Genomic DNA, 27,291 nt, shown 5'->3' on the forward strand with positions numbered 1-27,291 from the left:
TGTATTTTTTCTTCTTCCCAGTTGTGAGTGACGGTGCATTAGTTGAGGTGCAGTGGACCTTAAAGAACTGTGCAGAGCTTTCCCCCCCTGCAGCTATATTTTAACCAGGCCGGACACACCAGTTTCCATCAAGGGCCCAGGCAGCTGTGACATTAACTGCAAGAGCCAGACTGGTAAAGCCAATGGCTTTTTTTATATTCCATAATACTTACGGCACTGAAGGTCATTTTGACAGAGTCCATTTAATATTAATACTTTTTGTTTTAGTGTTGGGACGAAAAAGTGTAACACTTCAACAGAACAATGTTGTAAATAAGAGCCTCTCGTGAAAAAAGAAACAAATATATTTATTTTCAAATGAAAAAAAAAGTATAAAATCATTTATAACACACTGCCACATATTTTAAATATGTTTTGATATCATCATCACACATGATCTGGGGGTTGTCAACTTAAGTCATGACATTAAATAACACTACATATTAATTTAAACAGTTTTACTCAATATGTACATATCAAGTTAAGGTACATTTAATGTAGACCTAACATATCTACAGATTTTAAGTCCAATAAAACAAGCATCTTATTTTTACATTCAGCTTATTGTTTTGGGACAGTGAAGAAGGTTAGATAGCTATACAGCTTCCTACCTCCAGTGACGATACCAGCAACTGTATCCGATATGTATAAAACCTCATTGTGAGGGAAGAGAAACAACCTTTTTGACAAGGATATACAGTATATACACGATCGGCCAAAAATATGAGACATTATAAATCTTGGAATATAAAAAGATAGCGCAATAAACCATATAATCATTGCAAAGATGCGTTTCAAAAGATTTAAAAAATATAATTAGCTTAATTTGTCTGCACACCAGATTGCAAGTAAAATAAAGGCGTTTAAAATTTAAAGGAACAGTCCACCATTTCTGGAGATGTGCTCAGTTCCCGCCTCCCCGTTGAGTTAAATCATATCTCTAGTTCTTCCATCCATTCTCGGACCCTGGTGAAGCAACTTGTACTGTACCGGCAAGCTAACATAAGGTATCATTCAACTGAATGGTACCATCTAGCGGCTAATGTATGCTAGCTTGGAACTAGGCATTCGTTCCAATATGCGACCTTGTGTCCTCCACTTGTGCTTGTGGCCTTGTACCAGGAAGGAATACACTGTGATGACATCACTGACAACAGCATTTCAATATCTCGCAAAAGCTCAATTGTAAAGTCATTTTCTCATTTTCAAACAGAATGGTAAATGAAGAACAGGCCTAGTCCACCAAAATTGTTTTGGCTAGGCTGACAGCAGGGAAACTTAATTGTTTTTTCCAAGGAGGCGGGGCATCAGCAAAACGTGAGGCCACAAGCCCAAGTGGAGGATGCAAGGTCACATATTGGAATGCACCCTAGGACTAATATCCCCAGATTCAGACAATTGCTAGAAGAACAGAAGAAAGGTCAAACTCAATTATTTAGCTTGAGGGGAGGTGGGAAATGCTCACATTTCCACAAATGGTGGACTGTTCCTTTAAGCAAAAACATTTGAATCTCACACATTTTTGACCACCCTGTATATGACACAAGGGACACAACCAGCATGTAAGCACAGTGCACCTACAGTATGTTTCAGACCAACAGTACTGCACAACAGTTTATAATGCTGATTGGAACTGCACTCTCCTGATACTTAGTAGATTGGAACGAGATCGATCTCTGTAGTTTGGACTCAATCCTGCCCCCTTCAATTGCTCCACATGGCCAAAGAGGTCCAAACACACATCCCGGAGCAGTCAGGGAGACATTTGGTTCTTCTATTGCAGTGTCAAATCTGTCACAAAAGCTGTCTGTCACAAAATTGTCACTTCATAGTCTTCGCTGTCGGCATCCTGCGAAAGGCAACTGGGTGGCCGACAATCATCGGTAAGCGGCCATGTCTGCAACAAGGAACAAATCAAGACAGGTAGGGGTGAGAAGGTGGGTTACATCCCATCGGTCCGACAGCCCATAAGTCCGATCACACACATACTATGCCCAAACCAAAACAATTCCTAACCCTAACCGTCATTAAAGGCATGTTTTGTCAGTATACAATTATTTTAGCGGCATGACTTCGTAATTACTCACTTTTAAATTAACTGAAAAGTTAAAACTATGCCCAAACCAAAACAATTCCTAGCCCTAACCGTCAGTAAATGCATGTAGCTTGTAGCCCAGTAGCCAGAGCGTTATGCTCTTCTATGGCTTATTGTCTGACTTATGGGCTGTCGGACTAATGGGTAGACGTGAGAAGGTGAGGAAGAAGCTCACTCTTGGGTTTCCTCTTACGTGCTTGAGAAAAAAGCAAATTGTTGTTGACAAAGCACAGCCTTGAGCTGCTTTGCGTAAGCTCTATTTGCTTTGCGTTTGTACAAAGCTCAGTCAAGTGGTAAAGCTGAACCCAGTACATATTATGTCATTGAATGCATTTAAGAAGTCCCTTCCCTTCCCTTAAAGACTTATCACGTATGGGGAAAGGGAAGTTGAGGAACTTGTGGTCAGAATGCTGTGTTGTAGCCATGGGGATTTTGAAAAGTATTTTGATAACTTAATTTCAGGTGTATACGGTGCCAAAACAACTTAATTACAGTAACAAACAGCTTACTTACAATACTAAACGTCTTTGAATGCATAGAATGATGCATAGAATGTGGTAACTCACTGTGACTGTATCCTTACCTTACCTCATCATGTGGTATGCAATGATGGAAGTCTACGATGTCTGAAACTAGCTTGTCGGTTCTGCTGTTGTAGAGCTGTCTGGGGACTGATCTGGGGATCTGGAAGTGGCAGGGACAATGGCACATACAAGCGCTGGATCAGCATTGCGTCACATAGCTTAGTCGCTGAGGCAGTAAGCGGATAGGATAGGCAAGGCAGATAGGCCGCAACAGCATGTAATATCCAGTATTGTTATAGCTCAAAACGAACTATCTCATTCAAGCAGGAAGCAGGTTGGGTCTGCAGGTAGGCAAAAGCAAGCGTATGATCACTGTCCTGCAGCTATGGGAGTTTGTCTATGTTCGCACAGCCCATTGGTCCCACATCACTAAGACTTTTAACATTATTTTTTAGGCCCATTGGTCCCACAGCTTATACCTGCTGGTCCATGTTCTCACATTTCTAAGAATTTCGTTAAAATGTAGGCCTTAAAATCCCATGGCGGGGCGAAAGGCATGTTCTCTTAGTTTACTCGGAAATGTGGGAACATGGAGTTGTGGAACATAGAGCCTATATTTGAATAGTTTCTTAGAAATGTGGGAACTTGGAGCAGCAAGAATAAGCTGTGGGACCAATGGGCTGTGGGAACATAGAGCTGACCCCCAGTACTAGCAACTAACAGCAAATAATATTAAGCATTAGGTCATATCACATCACTAACTCGTTAATGAAGGAAGCAGGTTGGCAGATTGGTAGATGGGCATAAGCAAGCAGGTGTTCACTACCATACAGCTGTTAGACTATAGACTTCACAGAAAGATTAACAGCAGGAGCTGTTAATAGGCATAGCTCTAGTAACTAGTAACGAATGACCGCAAACACCACTCAGCATTATCATGTCACTAGTTCATTGAAGCAGGAAGTAGGCTGGCTTGGCAGATAGGCATAAGCAAATACAGTAGATGCTCTCTATGCAGCTATAAGCCTTCCACCTTATTATCTATGGCGACAAGGGCGGCACCATTACTATTAGAGTAGCAGTAGCTCATGCTGAATGGTTCAGAACAGCTATGGGCAGTCTAACCGGAGCTAGGAGACCGGAAATGCTGTAGTAGGACGAAAAATGTTGAAGCGAGTGCCTCTTTTCCAATGGTAGGTACGCTTTTCTGGTAGGCCTACAGCTCAACTCAGCCGCAACTTTTTGCTTTACGATTGAGGTGTGTCGTGCCTATTTGAAAAGCAAAAAATGGCGGCCGAGTTGCGCTATGTCGAGCTGTAGGCCTACCCAAAAAACGTCAGTGGAAAAGAGGCATAGGAGACCGGAAATGCTGTAGTAGAACGAAAACTGTTGAAATGGACAGGGTTAGTGGGCAGGGTAATAAGGTGGATAGGCATCACAAAATGATGGCAGGGACTTACTGTTGCCACCTGTCCAGGTTTTTCCTGATTGTCCAGGATTTTAATTAGCCTGGTTCTCATCGACAGTGCGTGTGTGTACACAAACTACCGTCTGGTAGCGCTGCCGCTAACATGCTTTTCTCGAGTCAGAAAATAAATGGTGCATTTATTGCAACTCACCACCAACAAATTCTTCCAAAAACGTTTTCTGTTCATCTCTAAATAGTCAATATAGTCTATAATCTGTCCTGTGACTCATCAATGCGCGCTGCTGTTGATATTTAAGCAATAAATGCTCTGTTTATTTTCTACTCGAGAAGAGCATGTTAATGGCAGCGCTACCAGACGGTAGTGTGTGTAGCTCCGCTCCGGAGCTACACATACACACCGTCGGTGAGAACCAGGCTAAATTTTAATGACCTGTCCAGGAAAAAAACTTTCCTGGACAATTAATGAAGGATAGCCTACCATTACGCACAAGCAAAGAGGTCGATTCAGATTCAGTTTGAAATGTCCAGGATTTTTTTCAGACAAAGGTGGCAACCCTACAGGGACTGTTTAGGCACAGCGCTACTAACAACTGCTACTATGACAGTGCAGGCAGTGCTATCGGAATCTACAGAAAATTCTGTTTTTTTGCCTTGTCAGTAGGACCTGATAGGCCTATTTGATCTAAAAGGTCTCACTTGCTTAAGCTGTCAAAGGATTGACACAACATTGACATAAACCCTGCAGAACTGAGGTGAACTTCTTCGCCGTCTCAAGTCTAACAGAGGCGTAGATTAGGCCGTAGCCAACTCGTCACCTTAGAAAAGTAACGTGATCTGATAGTCCATGACAATGAGACCGTCAACTCAGCTCTCAAGAGTGCTGTGGTCTTCCAATGTCTGTGGATATCATAAGGTATAACAACTGCATACCGCATGATTCCGATGTCTCAAAAATAAGTTTCTTTACATAATATTGTATGACAGTTGAGATAGGCTACTACAAAAACTCAGATTTTGGTAAAGGCAAAAATGAGGACAATCTTCATGTATGAAAGAGAGAAACACTGCATTGCAGAAAACTGTCCGAGAAGTCCAAGATTGTTAGTAGGCCTACAGTTTGTTTGTTAGCACAAGAGCTACTGTGAAAACTGATTAGGGTTAGAGCAAGTACAGTATACGGGATGCGTAAGCTCTGCTCTTTACCTCGATGCTAACATGTATGTTTTCATGTATTGATTGAAAGGTGCCCTGCTCAGAGACTTGGGAAGAGCCCTCCTCTGTACACAAGGGGAAGTGCACTTTGGCAAGTTGCGTTATGCCTCCGTCATCATTCTGAAAAATTGGATTAATCCTCACTGAGTTCTCATAGGGAGAGGCCTCATGAGGCTTCCTGAACAAGATAAACAAGATAATACAAGTTTTAATACTGTGTCCTGCTGAAATGGAAGAAATGAAATAAACACACACACAAATATATTCTGTAAGTAGAGATGCGTAAGCTGGCTTCAAAGCTGAAATCCAGTTCTTCCAAATCCATTCACTAAATACTATACTAGGTGGTTTAATGCTACTGTCAAGTATACAGGTGAATCTAAATCTAAAATCACACATGGCAGGTGACATGGAGATTGGGACGAGACTGGACTCAGCTTTTGAAAACCAGGTTGCCCATTTCCACCAGAACATAGAAAAAAACATAACAAAAAGAAATAGAAAGAGGTCAGCTTACATTAACGTCACTGTCTTTCTGGTCCTTATACATTTCTTGTTAATGAGAACCAGCACGGCTATCGCCAGGGTGACCACAGCCAAGCCGCCCAGTAGGAAGGCCAGCAGCTGATTTTGGTCAACGTTTGCCGCCATCAGTTCTGCGCAGTGCTCGCCGTGGAAATGCCAGAATTTGCCAACAGGGCATCTAGAGCACGTCGAGAGGACACAAAGACGTGGTTAGAGGACAGCTATAGGAGAGACACTGTCCTGTCACTCCGATGGTAAGCGTGTACTGTACGTGCATGGCCGTAACTACCATTGAGGACACAGAGGTCATGTCCTCTGTATTTTTTTTCAGTAATGTAGAGTTTATCTATGATGAAAATCGATATAAGATCAACAATGATAATTTCAGTCTGTATACGTTTCCCCCATTTATCCTCAAGGCAGTGATTAATGAAAACTAAGTGTTTGAAGCATTCTAAATGTACAGTATGCAATTCAGCACGCAGTATTTGAACTCGTTATTTGAAAATGTCTGGTTACGGCCCTGTGTACGTGTTCCGTTTTTTTGTGTGGGTTACTGTTTTGTCACACATAATTGTCCACGCAGGGGCACTTTGAATGATTTTCATGTGGTTTAACTTTGTTACTGCTCCAGGCAACATTGGCTCCAGTTCAAATGGTCACTTTAGGGATTTTACGGTACGTTAAAAAAAATCCCCTTAAAAAACTAGAAAAGTACTGGCATATGAAACAAAAGTGTCAGGCAACATTGGCTCCAGTTCAAATGGCCACTTCAGGGACTTAACGTTACAAAAACTAACACATTCAACTGACATTCAAAAGATGAGGAAGTGTAAAAAGCTGTACAACAGTACAACAAAAAATCACTTCAGAGACGAGCAAAGACAATGCCATATTCATAAAACACTCAGACAATCAAAGACATACAGTACAGGTGAACGAGTTGAAAAGATGAGCCGTGAGGGTAGGAGCTTGAGAAATTGTCAAAACGTACTGACATATTAACTAAACATTCAGACAAAGGCACACAGTTGAATGAATTGATGAAAAAGGTGAGCGCAGGTGATTTGGTGGCCTCCTCCTCCTCACCTGCAGGTGGCACCCTCTCCTGGGACGACCTCGCAGATGCCGCCGTTGTGGCAGTAGTCGGGCTGCACCTCACAGACACTCTGGCAGGGCAGGCCGCTCTCTGCGCTGTAGCCCGGCTCGCACACGCACTCGGCCTCCGTGGACCACGTGTTCACCACGCAGTTGGAGTGCTCGTTGCAGGCCATAAACTTGCACGGGTCCGCCTGATCAGCTAATAAATAAACAGCGGGGGGAGCCCAACCGACAGGAGGTTAGTGTTTATGACATGCTGTTTTGCATGGCCATCAAAAATGAAAAGCCCCCCCCACACACACACACACACACACACCAGTGGCGGAACAATTGCACATAGGGCCCAAGGGCAAGACACTGGTAGAGGCCCCATACAACCTTCCAAGGCTACAATAGGGCCCCCAATACCAATACAGGAGCGCCCTGGGCCCAGAGGCAAATGCCCTGTGTGCCCCCCCCCTATAGTTCCGCCCCTGGCCCCCACCCAGTCCAGCAGCCAGCCTGGCTTTGTCTCATTCCAACTCCTCACGTGCTCCACCACCACCACCATTTGCATTGTCAAGGTTAGTCACTCAAGGGAGCTTTGAATTGATGGATGGCAGAGACAGTTTTAAACCAGTTTTCATTAGGGAGGCATGAAAAAGTTGACTATGGATAAGGCACTGTGCCGTGCATGCTGGATAGGAGAAGATTACTGTTTCACAGCTCTGCACCGTATAATAATGCTATCTCTCAGCACTTTCATTACTTCAGTTCCACTCTGGATTTACTTTATGTCATGTAGACAGCATGAAATATGAAGCATTCAAATGAACTAAGATCACAGAATTGTCTTGGCAATGTGAGGGTTTCCCTCTCTTTTTCTATCAGCTAGTTACAGGCAACGTATCACAGGGTTGTTATGAGAATCAACCCGTTAATGCCCTTTTCCCGGCATCACAATGCACAGCATTGCTCCACCTCCCCATACGGAAAAGATCTATATAAAACTTACAAAACGACTCATATATGGACTATACAATTCTTATATGGCCCATATAAGGGGCAAAAGTAGCCCATTCCTCATTTTCTTTAACAATATACAAGTATACAAATATAGTATATTGTATAGTATAGTATGCAATATACAAAATATAAAAGTAAGGGCGGACAAACACATTCTATACAGCAGCCTACATACTGCATTCATACACATTGCATTGTACATGCATGGACTGTGTAATGCTTTCTTGGCACATACTATAATAGAGTTCAAAATCTTACATAAGATTTTATAAAACTTGTAATATTTTTGTATAGATCTTTTTCATAAGGGCTCACCTGAGCATTAACCCTCACCCAGAATGGAAAAAAGTCTGATAGCTACCCTCCTCCCTACCAGCTTCGATATCCAAAGAGCTGGTATCTATCTCCAGGTCAAGCCGCTGGGACGCGGTATTGCAAAACTCCTCCAGTACACAAGCCACCGCCTCGGTGACGTTGTAAGGTACTTGCTTCTCAAACTTCATCTTGCTATTCACCACCACGCTCCCGTTCCTGAAATTGAGGATCTCGAGCTCTTTGAATCCTGTCAGGTTTGACTGTAGATAGGGCAGAAGCTGTGAATGACGGAGACAATGAAATGACAGTGAGAAAGAACAAAGGGGGCAGGACAGACAGTTAATTTATGTAGGTGTCAAAAGTATTCAATCATTCTTGGCTGCCTTCAGATAATCAAAAAAGCATTTATTATATTAAAAAAACTTTTCAGAGACATCTAGAAATGGTTCCAAGAGAGTTATGTAAGCACACTATACAGACAAGGCAGACAGGATAATTTTGCAGACATCATTTCATCTGAGCGACAATGACGATGTATTCAATACAGGACAATTTGTCAAAGATTTTTAGTGCTGAAAGAAAATGGTTAGTGGAGGTGAAAGGCACAGAAAAACTTTGGCAGTTTGGACAGGCGAGTTGATTTGACATGGGGGTGAAAGAAGTTTAGTTTAATAGCTTTATTGATTATTCACTTATAGGTACAAGTTCAATTTGTATTCGGCCATCTTCAAAAAACTTGTCAATTATGCCATGCTGAATTCAGGCAGTAAAGCAACACCATACAATGAACACCAAAAACTAGGGCTTGGACTCGATTCAAATTTTTAATCGCATTCATTTATAGGCTTTGAAATTAATTAATCAAATTAATAGCATTTTAATCGCATTTAAATATCTGACCTGAGAACAGTGAAAAATATTTTTTTTCACATGGATTTTGAATAATTACAAGAAATAACCGTAATCTAAAAACATTATTCATTTTTAAAAGAGAGAACTCTTCTCAGTTTCAGCAGGCTGTTCACCATCAGGCGTAATACTGCCCTCCACTGGTCTAATCCAGAACTATGTAGCGATATTATACTGCGATTCATTTTTTAAATCGTGTTAATTTTTTTTTTCAATCGTGTGATTAATTAATCGAAATTAATGCATTAATGTCACAGCCATACCAAAAACTGAAATGAATCTTAACCTCAAGGCTGGTACAGAATGTTTTCACCTGCCGCACACATTTTTCAGTTAATAAGTCCGTGCATTTAGTATAAAATGTCAGCCTGTTAAAAGCCCAAGGCCAGAGCCAGTGCGATTTCAAGACATTGATTCGCCTGCTCTCAGTCTCAAGCCAACACATGTGTGGATTGCTTTGCAGACACCTGATTTTTTTCCAATACACTGAAAAGGTCAAGCAGCAAGTCAGCATCTAACGTAAACAGGGGGGCCTCGTGAAGGTTTGCCGACACAGCATTAAGGTTCAATAGTTCCTGGGAGATAAAGGAGCACGTGTAAATGCATACCAAACAACATCTATCTGTGTAGCGAGTCTCCTCAACAACAGCATGCCTTAAAATGTCAAGAGAAAATAATAGACTTCAACATAACATATCATAACATAACAACACGTCCCTGTGTGTAATATTTTGTTTACATGATAGTTTTTGAGGATTACAAAGCCACTGTGAGCATCAGCAAGCAGCACAGTGTCTTCAAGAGGTGAAGCGGGAGGATTAGCTTGTATTAGCACAGCGGAGCCGTGCCTGTACACCAGGAGATAAGAGGCATTAGGAGATGATCTGCAGCTGTGGTGGCCGGCCACCAAGAGGCGGGAATAATTGGCAGGGCATGCACTCTTACACCCAGGCACTCTTACACCCAGGCACCATTACACCTACCCAGGCCTTTTAAAGGTGCCACCAGCCATGGCATCTCTCCTAACTTCTCTGTCTTTGGTTTGTTAAAGTTGTCACTTATCGGCCCTGCCGTGGCCAAACGGTAGGGCACTCATCTACCATGCGGCTGACCCGGGTTCGATTCCCGGACTGGGTCCTTTGCCAGCCCTTCCCCATCACTCTCTCCCCACTCGCTTCCTGTCACCACCTTCACTGTCCTGTCATAAATAGAGTCAAACAGACCAAAAAATGGGTGCCACCCATGGCATCTCTCCTGACTTCTCTGTCTTTTGTTTGTTAAAGTTGTCACTTATAATAATCCATAATCCAGTAAACCCAAAGCATTCAATGAAAGTCTTAATTAAATATATTAAGTTCAATTAAACTGTATGTAAAAAAGTCAATGTTCAAAGGTCGCTCCTAGCTTCTCTGTCTTGCACACTGTATCTATTCTAATCTCTATACTGTAGAAAAGCCATGACACAACTCACAAACTAATTGAACAAAAGATCTATTTGTAATTTTTTGGCACATTTGACGCACTGATACTGTAGGATCCTAGGAACTTCTTCTCTAGCCTCCCTGATGCATCTCGTTGACTATCTCCATTCTTCTTTCTGTTATCCTGTTGGCTTATTTGTGAGAAATGTACCTGTGAAGTAACTAGTCAACCTGACAAAGGTGCACTGACTGAATGGTAGTGTGAGGTCTTGCTGGCAGAATGCAAACTGTGCAGAACAAACAGAACACAGTGAACAGAACTGCAGAACTCACTAAGCTGTAGGCTATGGATGAACAATTGTTGCATTGAGGCAACACAAGAGTCACAGCCTAAGGCCCATGTCTCCAAAATTCCTTGTCTGTTCTTTAGGGAATTCCATATAATGCTGCAGCGATGTTGTGCTGTGCTTGGTCATGATGGGCGAGATAAAATTACCTAATGTTAATACTGTAATGGCATCAGGCTGTTTCTGTCACCAAGCCATTTAAACCTGCATATCCAATTACAGTATACTGGGTGCAACACAGACCAGTACAAGATACAGTAAGGCAACAGGCAACTACAAATCAGCAATTCAGTAATACAAAAAAACGTAATAATTGTATCTTGGCAAATTAATCAGCTTACAGGAGAGTAGTATTAATAACTAGAAATGCAGGGAGTGCAGACCTCTGCCAATAAGGCTGCTTGATAGAACATTTGAGTTAGAAACTAGAATGTCAAAATTCGTGCTTTCCCACAATCTTTACAAAATTCCTGAATTCGGATCGTGATCTGGATCACCAACAAAATGTAATCACTTGTTCCTTTTGTCATTTCCAGCAACTGCACAAAGTTTCATCCAAATACATTCATAACTTTTTGAGTTATCTTGCTGACAGATAAACAAACACACACACACACACACACACACACACACACACACACACACACACACACACACACACACACACACACACACACACACACACACACACACACACACACACACACGCCAATGCAAGCACACGCACACAAACACGCACATACACACATCACACTGCTGCACGTGCAAGCATACGGGTCCCTAATCTTATTTTCCTCAGTCATAGTGATCACGTAAAATGCATGCACATTGCTCCTAGAAATTAGAATTACCTAAAGCCTCTTAGTTAGTCAGCCGCCAATTAGGCCTCGCATGTATGTCCACTGTCAGCTGATGCAGACCACCCCTGCAGTAGGTCTTCCATTGCAAGTTACTCATAAGTTACTCAAACAGACCCAACACTGTCCCCTGAAAATCACCAATGCTTTGAGGACCACATGGTGATTTTGCACTGATTAATCTGCTCATAATACCACGATAAAACTACTGATGCTATTTTCCCTCTTCCTCACACCAATTCAGTAGAGAGATGTCTCATTCATAGGCCAGAGGTCTGTGTTATGCCCCTATGGTGCTCAGGCAGTCACCCAGGACTGGTATGGATAATTCAGTGAGTTACTATCGAATATCTGGGTAGCACTTTGAAGTTTCCAATATCTTTCATGCCCTGCCCTGCCCGTGTCCTCAAAATAGCCTGATACCAAACCTGTTCCTCTATTGAAGATTATCCATGCCAGAAATTCTGATGTAAATCCACATAAAAAAAGGAACAATACGAACACTATGTGTACATAGTGCCACAAAGAATTCTTGGTACCGTTTCAGACAAAACAACAGTGTGGAGTAAGCCTATTAATCGTGGTCAGCTGTATGCTTCCAAATCTCTTCAGTGAAGTGTATGTGGCACATATTGAAAGATTTGAAAGCTACAGTACAATTCCATTGGAAAGATGTAAATCTTTCAAGACAGTGGTGTAGATGTTAATAAATTAGTACTGAAGTTGTGATAGGCCACCGCTCGTCTGTTTATAAGACGCAGGATTCAGTAGAAATTTCTGTATAAAAAGGAGACAATCCGCACACTTCAGGTCTATTTTTGTGCAAAGAAGCTTTACTAGACTTGCAAGCTTTCGGTCCTTAGACCTTCATCAGGCAGATCTGAAGTGTGCGGATTGTCTCCTTTTTATACAACAAATTAGTACTGGAAACTCAAAGAAATCTTAGGATGAATATTTAGAGACAAACATTAAACTTAGGCAATATTACAAAATCATTTGTTATGTGTTAGAACACTGTTCAGGAATTAGGATGTAATTGGCAGTTAGTAACTAATGAACTGAAAGTGGAAGCCTTTGGAGATACCGGTACTGAGGCTAATGTCTTTCCTGCTTCCATTTTAGAGGACATCTTAGGGTTTGGAGATTCCTTCGGATCGGGAAACTGTCTCTAGTTAAAATACAATTTCACAATGTTTCAAATGTCACGTTACAGGGTTTGCTAAAGTTGTCACTTATAATAACCCATAATCCAGTAAACCCAAAGCATCCAATGGAAGTCTTAATTAAATACAGTAAGTCTAATTAAACTGTGTTTAAAAAAAAGGGCAATGACCTTCTTCAATTTTCACAACGGCCCTCAATTGTGTCATTAACACAAATCTTAAGTTTCTATAAGTGTGCAACACAAAGAACAAGGCGCACACTCAAACAGGAACCGAACGCTGTACAAACGTTTACTTACCAGCTCAATAAACGTATTCTCCAGGGATTTGTACTCCGGAGAGTTCTTGTTGAATAAGTCCTCAGAAAAGACCATATTAGTAACTCTCAGACTGAAGAACACCACCAGATCATTGGGCCTGCTGGATGCCCCCATGGCTGGCGTGCTCACGACTGTCGGATGTGACGTTGGCACCACCATCGCCACCATCTCAATCTCGTTTGTCTCAAGACCAAAGTCTGTCCTGGGGCCTGAATTGTCCCGCTGCACGTTCTGGCCACCTTCTGGGCTTCCCTGCTGAGCTGGCACGTCCATGGGCACGTCAGACAACGTGGTGCCAGGTACTGGGGAGGTCAGTATGGGTTCTTCAGGCTCTGGAACAGGCGGCACTGAAGTAGGTTCTTCTGGTTGTACCAATTCAGTGATGGTAGATACAGCAGGTATGTGGCCAGGTGCTGTTTGTATGTGGGCCGGTACCGTGGGTATGTGGGCAGGTGCTGTTTGTATGTGCGCAGGTTCTGTGGGTATGTGCGCAGGTTCTGTGGGTATGTGAGCAGGTACAGTAGGTTTGTGGGCCGGTACCGTGGGTATGTGAGGAGATACAGTAGGTTTGTGAGGAGATACTGTGGGTATGTGAGCAGGTGTTGTGGGTATGTGAGCAGGTGTTGTGGGTATGTGGGCAGGTACTGTAGGTAAGTGGTTGGCTACTGTGGGTACGTGGGCAGGTACTGTGGGTACATGGTCAGGTACTGTGGTTACTGTGTAAATGGGCTCTATGTCTGTGTCCTTTTGGTCCTCCTCAGAAATTTCCAGGTTTTGGTTCAGGTGAGGTTTTGGTATTGCGGTTAGGTCCGTTGTCGCCGATGGCGTTGGAGCGGTGGACGGGGAATGCATCTGCGTAGGTGCTGTGGTGCTGACCTCTTCCAGTCCCTCAGGTATCATACCAGATCCTTTGAGAAACAATAAATGCATGAGAAGTAGATTAAAGGGATGAAACTTATCAAAATGAATCACAATCACAAAATATAGCGGTATTCCGGCTAGCTGTCGTGAGGTGGCTGAGCAAAGAAAGTTTGTTCTTTTCTTCTTTCTGATAGAAGTCTATGCCCACAGAATAAATTGCTGACAAAAAGTGATGACAAAAATCACATCCTCCCAAATAACCCAGATTTTGTCATCTTAGTCAAATTAACAAGCATGGCCTATTCTTGGCTTCAGTCGTCATCTTGAGTACTGTACTGTATGTATTTTGCGTCTCAACAGTAGCACATGGGAATTCCACCCTCTGCTTCTGTTGGCTCTCTTGCTCATTGGGCATGAGATTTGAAAGCTGTGGGAGGCCTTCCGTTTCACCGAGCGCAGGGATTTTGATTGGCTCAGCAGGGTGGCGCTCGATATCCGTAAGAGGAGTCGCAGAAGGAGCTTCCCCTACTGTCTCCTTAGGGTCCCCCGCCCCCCACTAAAGAGCTCTCATCTACCTCCTCCTCCTCCACCACCACAGATACTAGTGCAGAGGTATTATCAAATCTCTCAAACTGTAGCTATCCTCCGTCTCAACAACCTCCTTAGTGGTGAATTCATTCAAATTCTTGGAAGCTTCCTCTTCTGCCTCCTCAGGCTCCCTCATCACAGGTCTCATCTATTGTATCACCTCCTCCATCTCTTCCTCCACAGAGACTGGTGCAGTGGCATCAATGAGCTCTCTCATTGTAATCCTCCTTCATGCTCTCTACAGCCTACGTAATCATAAATTCTGTTGTGATAAATTCAGTTGCGATAAATTCTGTGTGTCCTCAACTGCACTGTCAGTCTTGCCTCTTCGTACTGCATGTGTGGGCATGGTGACTGCAAACACATTGAGTGTGTACTAGAATTAAAAAGACACAAATAATGCTTTAGCTGCTTCTACAGTACAGTATTAAACCTGTCAGAATGTATATATGCTGAAAGTATTTCCTAATTGGAAATATTGGCATTGAGTTTTGGGCATGGCATTGGAGTTAAATGTAGAGTATGTAGGACTGTGGAGTTGGTATTGCAACTATGCTGCTCATTGCAACTGCTGACTATTCCCAAATTTGATCTATTCATTTACTAGGTAATAAACTAATATTTACTCGCTTGACCAAAGTACGATAAGCTTTGCAACTAAACATGTCTATTACGGACACAGGGAAGCTCCGCCTTTTCATGTATGAAAAGAGTAATTTTGCCAGTCACAATGAATACATAGAATTTGATGGTGGTGGTAAGTATTCATGAAAAAAGATAACATTTTGGAATACTAAAATATTTCATACTGTACCCTTAACCATAAAAAGCCATGCTTGTAGACAAATCAAAACCTTTTAACCCCTTAAGACACATCGTTATACATTCACTGTTACCAGAATGGCATTACTGAAGGCCCTGTGTTATGTCATAGTATTGTAGTACTATGGTAGTTAACTCTTCAATAAAAATCACACTGGAGGAACGGCGTGCATCAATGGGTTAAAGCAGGGGTGTCAAACATACGGCCCGCGGGCCGCATCCGGCCCGCCAGAGGGTTCCATCCGGCCCGGGTGTAAAAAAAAAAAAAAAAAAAAAAATTTTTTTTTTTTTTTATTTTTTTTTTTTTTTTTTTTTTTAAATGAAATAACCGAAATGCGCAATTACGACCCTCGGGGCAAAATCGAGACCTGCATGACATTAACCCAATGGTCCCTCTGTTACACTGTATATATGTAGTAAAGTGCAGATCACACTTCTATTATAAATAGTGAATTTGTACTGTAACAGGCATTTGATAAAGCTCATTTATTATAGACCTCATATACAGAGATAAAATGTTAATACTTCTTATTCGTATTGTATTGGTATTGGTTGTAATTAAATAATAAATATAGTTGGATTTGTATTGGTTCCTATTAAGCTCAAACTGGAAACGGGATGTTAGAATGCATGAAAATGCAGGAAATTACATATAAGAAATACAAAATTTTCTGGGGGAAAACCCCCAGACCCCCTGCCAAAATCAACTGTCCCATATTTAATTAATTGACGGTTGCCAATGAATGAATGAAGTCAAGGACATTTTGCATAGGATTATCAGTATTGCATTGCTTTCTACATATTCAACACACTTAAAACGTGATAGTACTGAACACTAATCCTCTGCTTTACGTTTTTTTTTTTTTTTGCGATGATTTTACTAATGCGGCCCGCTTGAGGTCCACATGGGTTGTATGCGGCCCCCGGACTAAAATGAGTTTGACACCCCTGGGTTAAAGCCTTACCTGAGCCAAAAGTGAGTGAGTGTACGTCGTATACTGGAAGCGACGTGTCCTCCGTCAGGGCTTTGGCAACGAGTTCCCGCAAGGCTATTTTGGTGAGGGAGTCTGCCCCCACAGCGCCTGGCTCTTTAAGTTGAGAGGGGGACTCAAAGACCACAGCGTAATGGATAGAGACGTCCCAGGGCCTGGGAAAACAAAGGCACAGGGCCACCGGGGGACAAAGGAACTCAATTAGCACGTACGGGATCAGGATCAACAACATGACACCACACGGCCTCATTAGCCCCACGCATTGTGTTTACGGTGTTCCACAATTTGTCCATTCAGAAAAGTTGTAACCACACGGACATACAGTACTTTTAATACTACTCGTGCTCATTCATCGCAAACCTATTTTATATAACAATCTGTTTCCTTATGAAGAATGGTGTTTGCGTGACAAGACAATTTTCTGGCTCAATAGAGGGTAATATCAGAGGAACTTTTACAGTCAATAACCCACCGAAATTCCAACATGTGCAGCTCTTTAAATCCAGGAAGTTTGGCCAAGATGCGGAGCATCTGTGTGAGAAGAGAAACGAAACAAAAACAAAACAGCCCTTATGTAAAATAGGCCTATGTAATGAATTAAAAAGTCTCGCTTCATTAACACACTTCACTTGCAAATCCCTTTTGTCGCTGCAGTGAAAGTGTTTCAATTAAACAATGACTTGACTAATTTGGGACTATAGAGCCGCTCAGTCTTTGTCTCGTCTTTGTGTGTCTATGACCTCGATACAAAACAAGTCCTTGAAGAATAACAGAATTATTCTCTTCTTATTATCATGCATGGTCATATCCAACTGTACAAATTGGCCAAAAGCTTTTGAAGCTGCTCTTTGCTTAGTCTTCCATATCATGTTTTGACCCCAAAAGCCAAATTAAGCCTACAGTATGACCTCAATTCAGGTATTCGAGGCAAGGACCATTAAAAGTACAGGTATATAGACAATTACGAATACTCAAATACTCCTGGCAACAGACTGAGGCATAATATTTATATCATATAATAATTATTATAATAATATAGTTGAAATTCTGATCACACACAAAATTGTCAATATAGGACAACACTGCCAATTAGGCTCTGATATTATTCAAAGGTTGTTTAAGCAAAGACTGGGTCTCCAAGTCTAAATGAGTTGAATATTGATTAATGTTTGTTTTTTTCTGTATGTGGTGAAAGACAAATTCCCACTTGTATGCGTTAGTATTCTTGTTAATACTATCATTTTATTACATCATGTTATCATATTCACCTTTTCATTGAGAATGTGTGTTGTCTCATGGTACTCAGGAGAATCTGGTTTGGCCAGAATCTGACTGATGCCTAGGTCCACGATGGTCACGCTGAACTCCACAACTATCTCCTCCCTTGGTCCTGTCGTCTGTGACACGGAGAGACGGCACAGAGCATATAAATGGTGATACGATTACCAGAGGTGTCAAATCCAACTTTGAAAAACTAAAAAAAAAACCACTCCTTTCACATACTCTTTCTAACAGGTGATTACCCAATTAGCATTGACATGAGACATGATTTATGTACTCATTAGGATCAGAGGAAATTATTTGGATCAAATGTTTGGCGAGGAGCTCACTTTCCAAAGCCAGCATTGCCACCTCTGATGAATGCCTTCGTACTTGTCACAGACAGCCTGTCTGTCACAGACCTCAGCTGCCATGGTAATGGCAAGCATCTTGAAAAGTCTGACCGCAAAGTTGAAGTTTGGGTACCAATCGAAAAAGTAGTCAGATGATTTGATCTTGAGGGAACTGTAAAGTATGTCCATCTCAAACTAACGTAGTATGTATGCATAAATGTCTCTTCCCTCTACTTTATTTTGACCAGTGATTTATTTCACATTAATTTAATGCATTCTGTCATTAAACCATAATAGATCAGATGTTTAAGAGTGTGAAAAAAACAACTTGGCACTTTGAAGATTTAGTGCTCTTCCTTTAGTGCTCTTCCTTTTGTGTTTCGTCCCAAACTAATTTAATACATTCTGCCATTCATTTCATAAAAGATTAGATTGTGAAGGCTTTGGAAAAACTTGGCACTCTGAAGACGTGGTGGTACAGCCTGCAGTTCGAGGAACCGCCTTGACAATAAACTCCAAAATCTCACCGTCACCTCCTCTGGTGTTATGAGCTGCATCTCAGCAGCAGTCTTTGAACCTGCCAGGGAATAAATGAAACACACATTAGTTGCAGCGAAGGAGATGTTGAAGTCTTTTTTTATTTAACTTTATTTTATGTCGTTTCATTTTACAAATGTATTTTATAATAAAAGTTGGAAGACTCACAGATATCACCAGGCCTGGCTGTTGTAGAATCACTAGTTTGAAAGGAAGAAATAATAATGTCATAACATGCCAATTTCACATGTCCCGCTATTTGACATTAATGAAACGAAATCACAATATTGGTGCTTATATTGTCATGCTTACTGTAATGCACTTTGAGAAAACCTGTTGCAGTGTGCAAATTGCATACCCATACAGCAATACCATTGATATTTTCAAAAATCCACTATTAGATGGGAAAAGTATTTTCGATTTTGATTGATTTCATTTCACATTTCTCATAACTTTTCTTACCTGCCTAATTGAAGCCGGGTAAAATTCACCCTCTGTGGGGAGTAGAAAGATGGTTAGAAGCATTCATTACTTTACCATGTGAGGTGTGTGTGGCAGCGCAATAGGTTACTTCAAGAAAACAATTGCCGTCGCACACTTAAAACTTCATGCTGATATACATTTTTTTAATCACATTTCAGCTTACACCTTGATCAGGGTCACCTCTGTTGACAACCCTGATGAAGGCATAAGCTGAAACATTGGTCAAATTAAAAAAAGTTTTGACTTTGAGACGGCAACTGTTTTCTTATAGAAGCATTCATTATCCAGCAGTAGGATGAAAAAATATATGTGTCTACCACAACATCTGGATAACAAGGTCCCTGTACCTGTGCCACCATGTCCAGATGCTCTTGGCTGCTGCTGAAGTTCCTGGCCAGGTCCTCCATGCACATAGTCTCTTTCTGGCAGGCCTCCACCCAGCGATGGTACTCCTCGCTGTCCGGCACGCGGTCCAGAAAGATCTGGAACGCCTCCCATATCGCCTCCTGGCACACTGAACACAGACAGAGACACATCTTTCATCGGACAGGGATCAGATCTGCACTCGCCAGGGATATGCATTTGCATTCATCAAAGGATCTGGAAAGTTTAGTGTCATAACTTTGTGTGCAGCATAATTTATTTGCATCATACTGTATGTATCTGTTGAAATAGATATATGGTAAGTCTTTGTACAGCACACAAAAACATACAGGTACACAGATGTGTACACACACACACACACACACACACACACACACACACACACACACACACACACACACACACACACACACACACACACACACACACACACACACACACACACACACACACACACACACACACACACACACACACACACACACACACACACACACACTTCTTGACATCCGCTGCTTGGAGTTAAGATCGTCTGGGAGTTAGTAGTGAAACTTTTAGTCCTACTGTATGCCAGTCAGATGGGAAGAGCAAATGTGTGTTTTATCTACTCCTCTCCAGAGGTGTCAAAAGTAAAAGTTTAGAAGAAGCGCAACACTGCTACAAGTACGGTCAAGGTTTTAATGTGAAAGCTGCCGTTTCGGTCAGTCAGACCTTCATCAGAGTGACTGACCGAAACGTCAGCTTTCACATTAAAACCTTGACCGTAATTGTAGCAGTGTTGCGCTTCTTCTATCATTTTCAAGTGATTTCCATTGAGATCGCTACTCCTGCAAACAAAGATGTGTGCAGACCACCTCCTCCATCCGGTCAAAAGTAAAAGTTAAAGTAAAAAGAAACACAGTTTCCTTCCAACACAAGTAACTTATCTGAGTAGCCAGTAGACCTGTGTACTTGTATTGCGATCAGCTCTGCTCTGCGATCAACTCTGCACTGGTTGGATCAAGTTTGTGGTGGGTCCTTGACAACACAGTCTATCTCATTAGGTACAATGGAGTAAATGATGTAACAGCTATGTAATGCCATGTGCTAGTGTTGTAATTACACCACAAATGTACTTTTACTTTTGACACCTCAGCTCCTCTCTAACAGGGTCCAAAGACAAGACCAAGATACTGTGGGAGGGTATTCATCAATACTGCTCACATTGGCCCCATGGTTAAAAAAAATCGATCACATCTCATTCTTTTAATCTTCCCTTGGCTTCCGGCTTTTGCTTCTGCCCCAGCTCCACACTCTCCATCCCTGTCTCATCTAGTGACCCTGGCAATGACTGCAGCAGAGGTGTACAAACCAAAGTAGAAGTAAATAGAACTAGAAGAAAAGTAAAAACCCTCATTAGGCTATCATTAAGTACAGCGGAGTTACTGGTGTTGTATAGGTTTGCCTAATGGAAAGTCTGCCTCTGTTTGTACTTCTACTGCATACACAGTATTAGCCAGTAATCCCCCACACATTAACACCTTGGAGGTCTCATGGAAGTTGCATGCTGTGCGCATGGAATGGAAATAACAGGTAGTTCATTCTACTGAACAACTCTGGGGTGCATTTCACAAAACTGTAGTTGCTAACTATGTCAATTACTTTGTTGATTGCAATGCAATCTCCCATTGGCAACTACTGAAGTTGCTAACTTGCTAACACGCTTTCAAGCTGCACAAACCTGGGGTGCATTTCTCGAAACCATACTTGTTAACTGTGTTAACTACTTTGTTGTTTGCTATGCAATTTCCCATTGATAACTACCCAAGTTGCTAACAACTACACCTTCAAGAAAGGCACCCCTGTTTAGCTGATATGCTTCTATTGACATGGGTCACTGTACCTCTCATCCTGTAGTAGGCCCGGTGGCTGCCTATGACCTCGGTCATCGACTCAAACGGACAGACTTTGACCCCCGTGGAGAACACCGTGGACCTCCTGGCCCTGATCCTGCTCAGCCCGTGCCCAAGGGACATCGCTCTCACCGGCCGCGATGATTCCAGGAAGTGCCGATATCTCACAGTTCTGAGACCAGACAAGTCTTGGCTGTTGGTATCTGTAAACAAGTAGGAATGGTCAAGAATAAGTCCTTGTTTCCTTTTGTTCTAAAATGTATTCTGTACTTTTTTTTAAAGTGAAGAGTAGAGAAGAGAGGGGAAGAGACATGGAGATGAGGTAGAGTTGGGTTATGACCCACACAGTAAACAAAAATGGTGTGTCAATATTTCAGAGTAATATAAACCTATATAAATCCAGATAGAGTATTTAAAACACTGTGGAGAGTCAGATTACTCTCAAGAAACAGTGGTATTAAATGAAACTTGCAACTCTACATATTTACACATATTGAATAGAATGAAATTGTTACACTGACCAAAGAGTAAAATTAACACTATTTCAGATAATTTCATTCTATTTGTCATATTAACACTGGTATTTTGTTAAACTGTGCACTGCAGGTTGTATTTGAGCCTGGTTCCTCATTGGGCAATAAAATCTTGCCTACTCTAAGGTATGGGTTTATTAGCGTTCTCCAACTCCTCACTCCCCACGTGGCAATTCTGTTTAACAGGTATGTCTTTCTCTCTTACTTTACTGACGTCTCATAAGGTTGTGTAAGAGGCATTCCCAATGGCTAGAGTGTGCAGCTGTTAATCTTGTGACGTGTCAAAATGAAGTCTATTTGTGTATGCACAGGGGGTTGTTTATTGAGATTAGAACCGGTTGAGTCCAATGTCTGTTCTATTAGCAGCAGGGCAGATGTTAAGTTGGCCGCACGTTGCCCACATTTTAGCTGGACAGTGGACAGCATACCCATGAGCCAAAATTGGCCAATTAAGGCTTTTCAATATTCATGTTTGTTCCTTTTCCATGAATACTGTAAATGAGCTCTTTAAGATTAACACCTTGGTATGATAAAGTATGAAAACTGTGAATTAACATTTAAATCGTCCTAATATTCTTAGAAACATTCTCTGTTCCAAGTTCAAAATTAATATGCCCACTGTTCCATGAAAGGGATATCAGTTCATCCAGTTGCAAACTTTGTTGCGTAAAAAGTAGTATATCTTACAGTGTACCTCACTGCTGCAAACCCTAAACTACTTGTAGCCCACTGATTTTAACACTTGTAAGGTGTTTTTGTGTTTTGGTTACATAGAAGGTTTTCAAGTCAATTAGACCCATATAGAAAAATAATGAAAAATTGAAAAAATCATAGCTCATATTCACCCTCATGTTTCCCTCACCCTGCCTGTGAATTTCTGTTTATTTATGTTTTTGAGAGTGGGAGATACAGAGAGAGAAAGATAAGGAGACAGTGAAGAAAGTGAGTAAACTAAACCCACACATTTTTTTCAGATTCATGTTCCTCACTGAAAATGAGCCAAAGCCAGTGTGAAAGAATAATAACTGATACTATTTTTGTCATGCTAAAAACTGAAAACCTCTCAAAATGACCAGAACACTTTACAAGGGTTAAAATTGTCCCTTTACCGACACATACAGTATCAGGGAGTATGTGACCAAATATCGTATCATTTCCTACAGGCATGGTAGACATAGGGCAGTGGGTATGGGCAAGCGGTTAAGGCGTCAGACTTGTAGCTCAAAGGTTGCCGGTTCGACTCCCGACCCGCCAGGTTGGTAGGGGGAGTAATTAACCAGTGCTCTCCCCCATCCTCCTCCATGACTGAGGTACCCTGAGCATGGTACCGTCCCGCCGCACTGCTCCCTTGGGGCGCCATTTATTAAATTCATATTCAATTTCCTTGAGGATTCGAAAGCATGTGCTCATCTATGACTCATCTGAGAAGCTGTTTACACATACTATGAATCTTTTTGAAAACGCATTGCTTTTGGCCTTACGTTTACACCTGAACAGAGTTTAAAAATCGGCATATCAAAAAAAAAGCTTTAAAAATATCCCATTTAGGAGGCTAAAATGCACATGTTATAATGAAGTTATTATTTTTACCCACATGTTGCATTTACACCTAGCCAGGACAAAAAATATCCACATTTAAAAATATTCAGATACGTGGAAACCGCACCTGAGAGTAAGGCAAAAACTATGTAAGAATCGAAAAGTAAAAATGGTCGGCTACTCTATGCCCTTGACACTTAATTATTCATTATTTATTATTCAGAATTTCATTATTCAACAATAACTAAAGGCCCCTCTAGTGACATCAGTCCATCAAATAGTCCGCTTGTCTTGTTTACTTCGGTTTTCACGTCACTCTACACGCTGCAATATACAGCCGATGCTGAGCAGTTTGTTACGCAAAGCTATTAGTGGAGAAAGCATAGGGACGTCCATTCACGGAGATCCGTTTTCTCCAAATGGCCGCATTGTGCGAGCAGGTGGTGAACTTCAGAGACTGCTCTTAAGACTCTTAAGCCCCGAAAGCTCAGCGGACGACGACAACTAACGACCACCACGCACACGCTGCCACTCCGGTCCGGAGGATTAAGGCCCTCAAGTTTTGACTGCGCATGGTGTACTGTAAACGATATCAGCACCATTGGCCACGGTTGGCGTGACACAGCCCACTCCATTACTGGCGTAAATAGAGGCTGCGCATAATTGTGAAGCCAGTCCAGAAATTATTTTATGAGCCATAGCCATTCCACAGAATTTTAATGAACTGGTAGTGCCATCAGGGTGTGTGTGTGTGTGTGTGTGTGTGTGTGTGTGTGTGTGTGTGTGTGTGTGTGTGTGTGTGTGTGTGTGTGTGTGTGTGTGTGTGTGTGTGTGTGTGTGTGTGTGTTTGAGTCTGTGCGCTTGTGTATCTATGCACGTGTCTGGGTGCATGTGTCCATGTTTGTTTTGGGGGGTGGAGAGTAAGGTGTGTAAGGCGTTGTGTTTGCTAAGTTCCTTGAACATTAAGTTTTTTCAGCACCCCCCTCATCTTCTGGGTGAAAGAGCACAGCCTTGCCCCGTGCCGTGGGCACCAGAAGCCCGTAAACGCAACACAAGCTGACATGGTAATTGCTGATAAAGACTTTTTGTGGCCTATTAAAGCCAAGCACCGGCAAAAGAGGGCAATCTTGTTTTTGACAGTCTCATTTAATTGACAAATGGAAACAGGTTGTGAGTCGTGCGCATGTGTCTACATGAGGACAGGGGAAGGCTAAGTGCGTCCTTATTATTAGCGCAGTGCATGGCGGCCTCACGGAGAAGGTACAAGCCAGAATAGATTAGCCTGCACGCCTACCAACAGAATGCCTTTGTCCTCCCCGCGTTCCCGCTAATGAATGAATGCGGGCCAAACACCAGGGATGAGGATTTCATTGTTCCCAGGAATAATACTACGAAAAATGCAACATGCAAAGCATGGGTTCATTGTAGTCTTTGATAAATCTAAAATTTCGATCTCTGTACAATGTTCTTCTTTCTTCCATTCGTATAAACACAAAATTAAAACAAAAATGCTCAAGAACGAAAACATGAATGATTGTTACAGTTTTTCTTGATCGCTTTAACACGATTTTTTAAACTGACTCACACAAAGTCGTCATGATCACTATTTCAGCAAAGCAAAAAACACGTTGTGCATATGTGTTAACACATTCTTGTTGACTTGACATATTTCCCATTCATATAACACAGTTTTTGCTAAACAGTTAACGCATGTGTCATTTAAGTAGTGCACATTTCATTGTTTAAGCTCTGATAACCATACAGAAAAATCTACTCCTGACTTTTAGAAACTACCCCAGTTGTGTGAACACACCAGAGCACCTATTTGACACTCCTTCTCAAAAATCTTAATTTAGCAATCAGTCTTTATACACAGTGTCTTCTTGTTTGTTCTTGGCATGGAGTTATTTTGCAAATTTACTGTAAGTGCATTCTACTGCAACATCATATTTTACTTTACACATATTTTCTGTAATACCGTTATCAGCCATTAGTACATTTTTGAGTACAGTGAAAAAAAATGAAAACAAACAAACAAACAAAAACAAAATAAAAACTACATTAAAGCATTCTGATTCTCAATCCAATTCTTTGCAATAAGACATTATTGTTACAATACCTAGCCTATTGACAATTTTACATAAGAAAAGACACACAATTCAAATCTTTATGCAAAGCATTTACTGGGCCTGCCATCTCCCAGTCAGTACAGTAGATCCCGATCAAGCAGGGTCAGTGGCTAAGTAAAAGAAACAACAATGGAACTGACTGGCTTGAAAGTTATGTAATTGACAACAGTGTTAAATAACGGCAAATTCTGTCAACATGATAGCCGTGTTTTGGATTTTTACGACCATTGTGTAATGACTGACTGGGAGGGTTCATACACTGCTATGCAGTGTGTATTGGACTGAAGACAGAGTTTGCTTTTATTACATATGTTAAATATTTTGGAAACGTAGAAGCCTTTAGCAAACAAAGATGTTGTGTTTGGAGAATCGGTTGAACTGGTTAGCCCGTTGCGTGAACTGATATGAAAATGTGCTTTTTGGAGTGACAACTGTGTCAAAGCAATCAAGAAAAACTGTAAATGATAACAAATGTTCTCACGGATTTGAAGCTACACTATAGGAGGAAGGACACCAGAAGACACAGACTAATGGGATAACAAACGATTGCCCATCACTTTTTTATCTTCTGTCCCGCAGTTCATTGTGATAATGATTAGGTAATCGCTTGGCACAGACCTGCCCTGCCCAGTCTAATAAGCTGGCGGGAGGATTGACTACAGGTGGCATCATTGATGTATTTGGCCTCTCGTAAAACAATGGCCGCTGACCCTGCTATTTTAGTCCCAGGTTCCTGTGGACTGTGTCTACGTTGCTTCCCAGAAGAGGAACGAGTTCTGTGACGTCAATTAGCCTTTTTAACAATGACATCAAACCAGTTGCATTTTGAAGCAAAGAAGGAAAAAGAGTGATTCCCTGTTTCCATAGAAAACAGTTGGGCGTAAACTTATGTAAATTTATGGATGCCACTTTTCCTGCATCAAATGCATTGAACTGAATATGTCTGACCTCACCTGAAAAAGGTCCATTCAGAATCTTCATGGGTCATGGCCACCAACCACACTCACTCACATAGACACACACAGCGGAGCGAGGCCCCTAAAGTGTCATTTAAGAGTGTGGGTTTTTGAACATTCTTTAAAAAGAATGTGTTCCATAACAATGTAAGATTCTAAAATGTCAAATTGTATTGTACGGCACCCAGAATTCTATAGAACTTTCACTGCCTGAACATTTCCATCACACCGGTGTGACGATACACTCTTAAAGGTCAAATTCCACAGTAAAATACAAAAAATAAACCAGACACAGCCAGATGCCTCTATCACTGGCTGAGTGGAGTTGAAGGCTGGCTTACCTTTGATGATGCTCAGTTGAAGGGTGAACAAGCACAGAAACATAAACAATCCATTTCTCGGTGGCATGGTGTTCTTGTTTAGGACACCCAAAGGGGCATTTGGAAAAATGGGGGCCGAGGGAGCAAACAATAAATCCTTTTTCCTCTTCTATTTCGGATCCATGAGTGGGAAGCCAGCTCTCCGGTGCCTGGGTATCCAAGTTGCCATGAAGATGCTGTCAGGGTTCGGGGGTCATCTGTCCTATCCTATCCGGCGGCAGGCTTCGGGAACCCAGGTCCAGTAATTGACATCCTGTATGTGTGGTGGGCCGTGGGGGAGTTTCTGGCGTGACGCTTGACTGAGCCTGCCTGCTGGGACT

General features: G+C 41.8%; 1 protein-coding gene across 1 annotated transcript; it reads right to left on the reverse strand.

The window, feature by feature from the left end:
- Nucleotides 1-1,551: 1,551 nt before the first annotated feature.
- impg1b (interphotoreceptor matrix proteoglycan 1b) lies at nt 1,552-27,000 on the reverse strand. The gene is made up of 15 exons (XM_063223871.1): nt 26,933-27,000; nt 21,425-21,637; nt 19,506-19,672; nt 17,794-17,922; nt 16,998-17,056; nt 16,499-16,680; nt 13,980-14,170; nt 13,242-13,592; nt 12,864-12,947; nt 8,304-8,523; nt 6,914-7,124; nt 5,817-6,002; nt 5,291-5,477; nt 2,718-2,818; nt 1,552-1,570 (listed from the first exon to the last, which is right to left on the reverse strand). Exons 1-15 carry the CDS (start codon nt 26,997-26,999, stop codon nt 1,552-1,554), a joined length of 2,367 nt encoding a protein of 788 aa, XP_063079941.1. The 5' UTR covers nt 27,000.
- Nucleotides 27,001-27,291: the final 291 nt, after the last annotated feature.

Source organism: Engraulis encrasicolus, chromosome 19, assembly GCF_034702125.1.
Source record: "Engraulis encrasicolus isolate BLACKSEA-1 chromosome 19, IST_EnEncr_1.0, whole genome shotgun sequence".
Taxonomy (NCBI): Eukaryota; Metazoa; Chordata; class Actinopteri; order Clupeiformes; family Engraulidae; genus Engraulis; species Engraulis encrasicolus.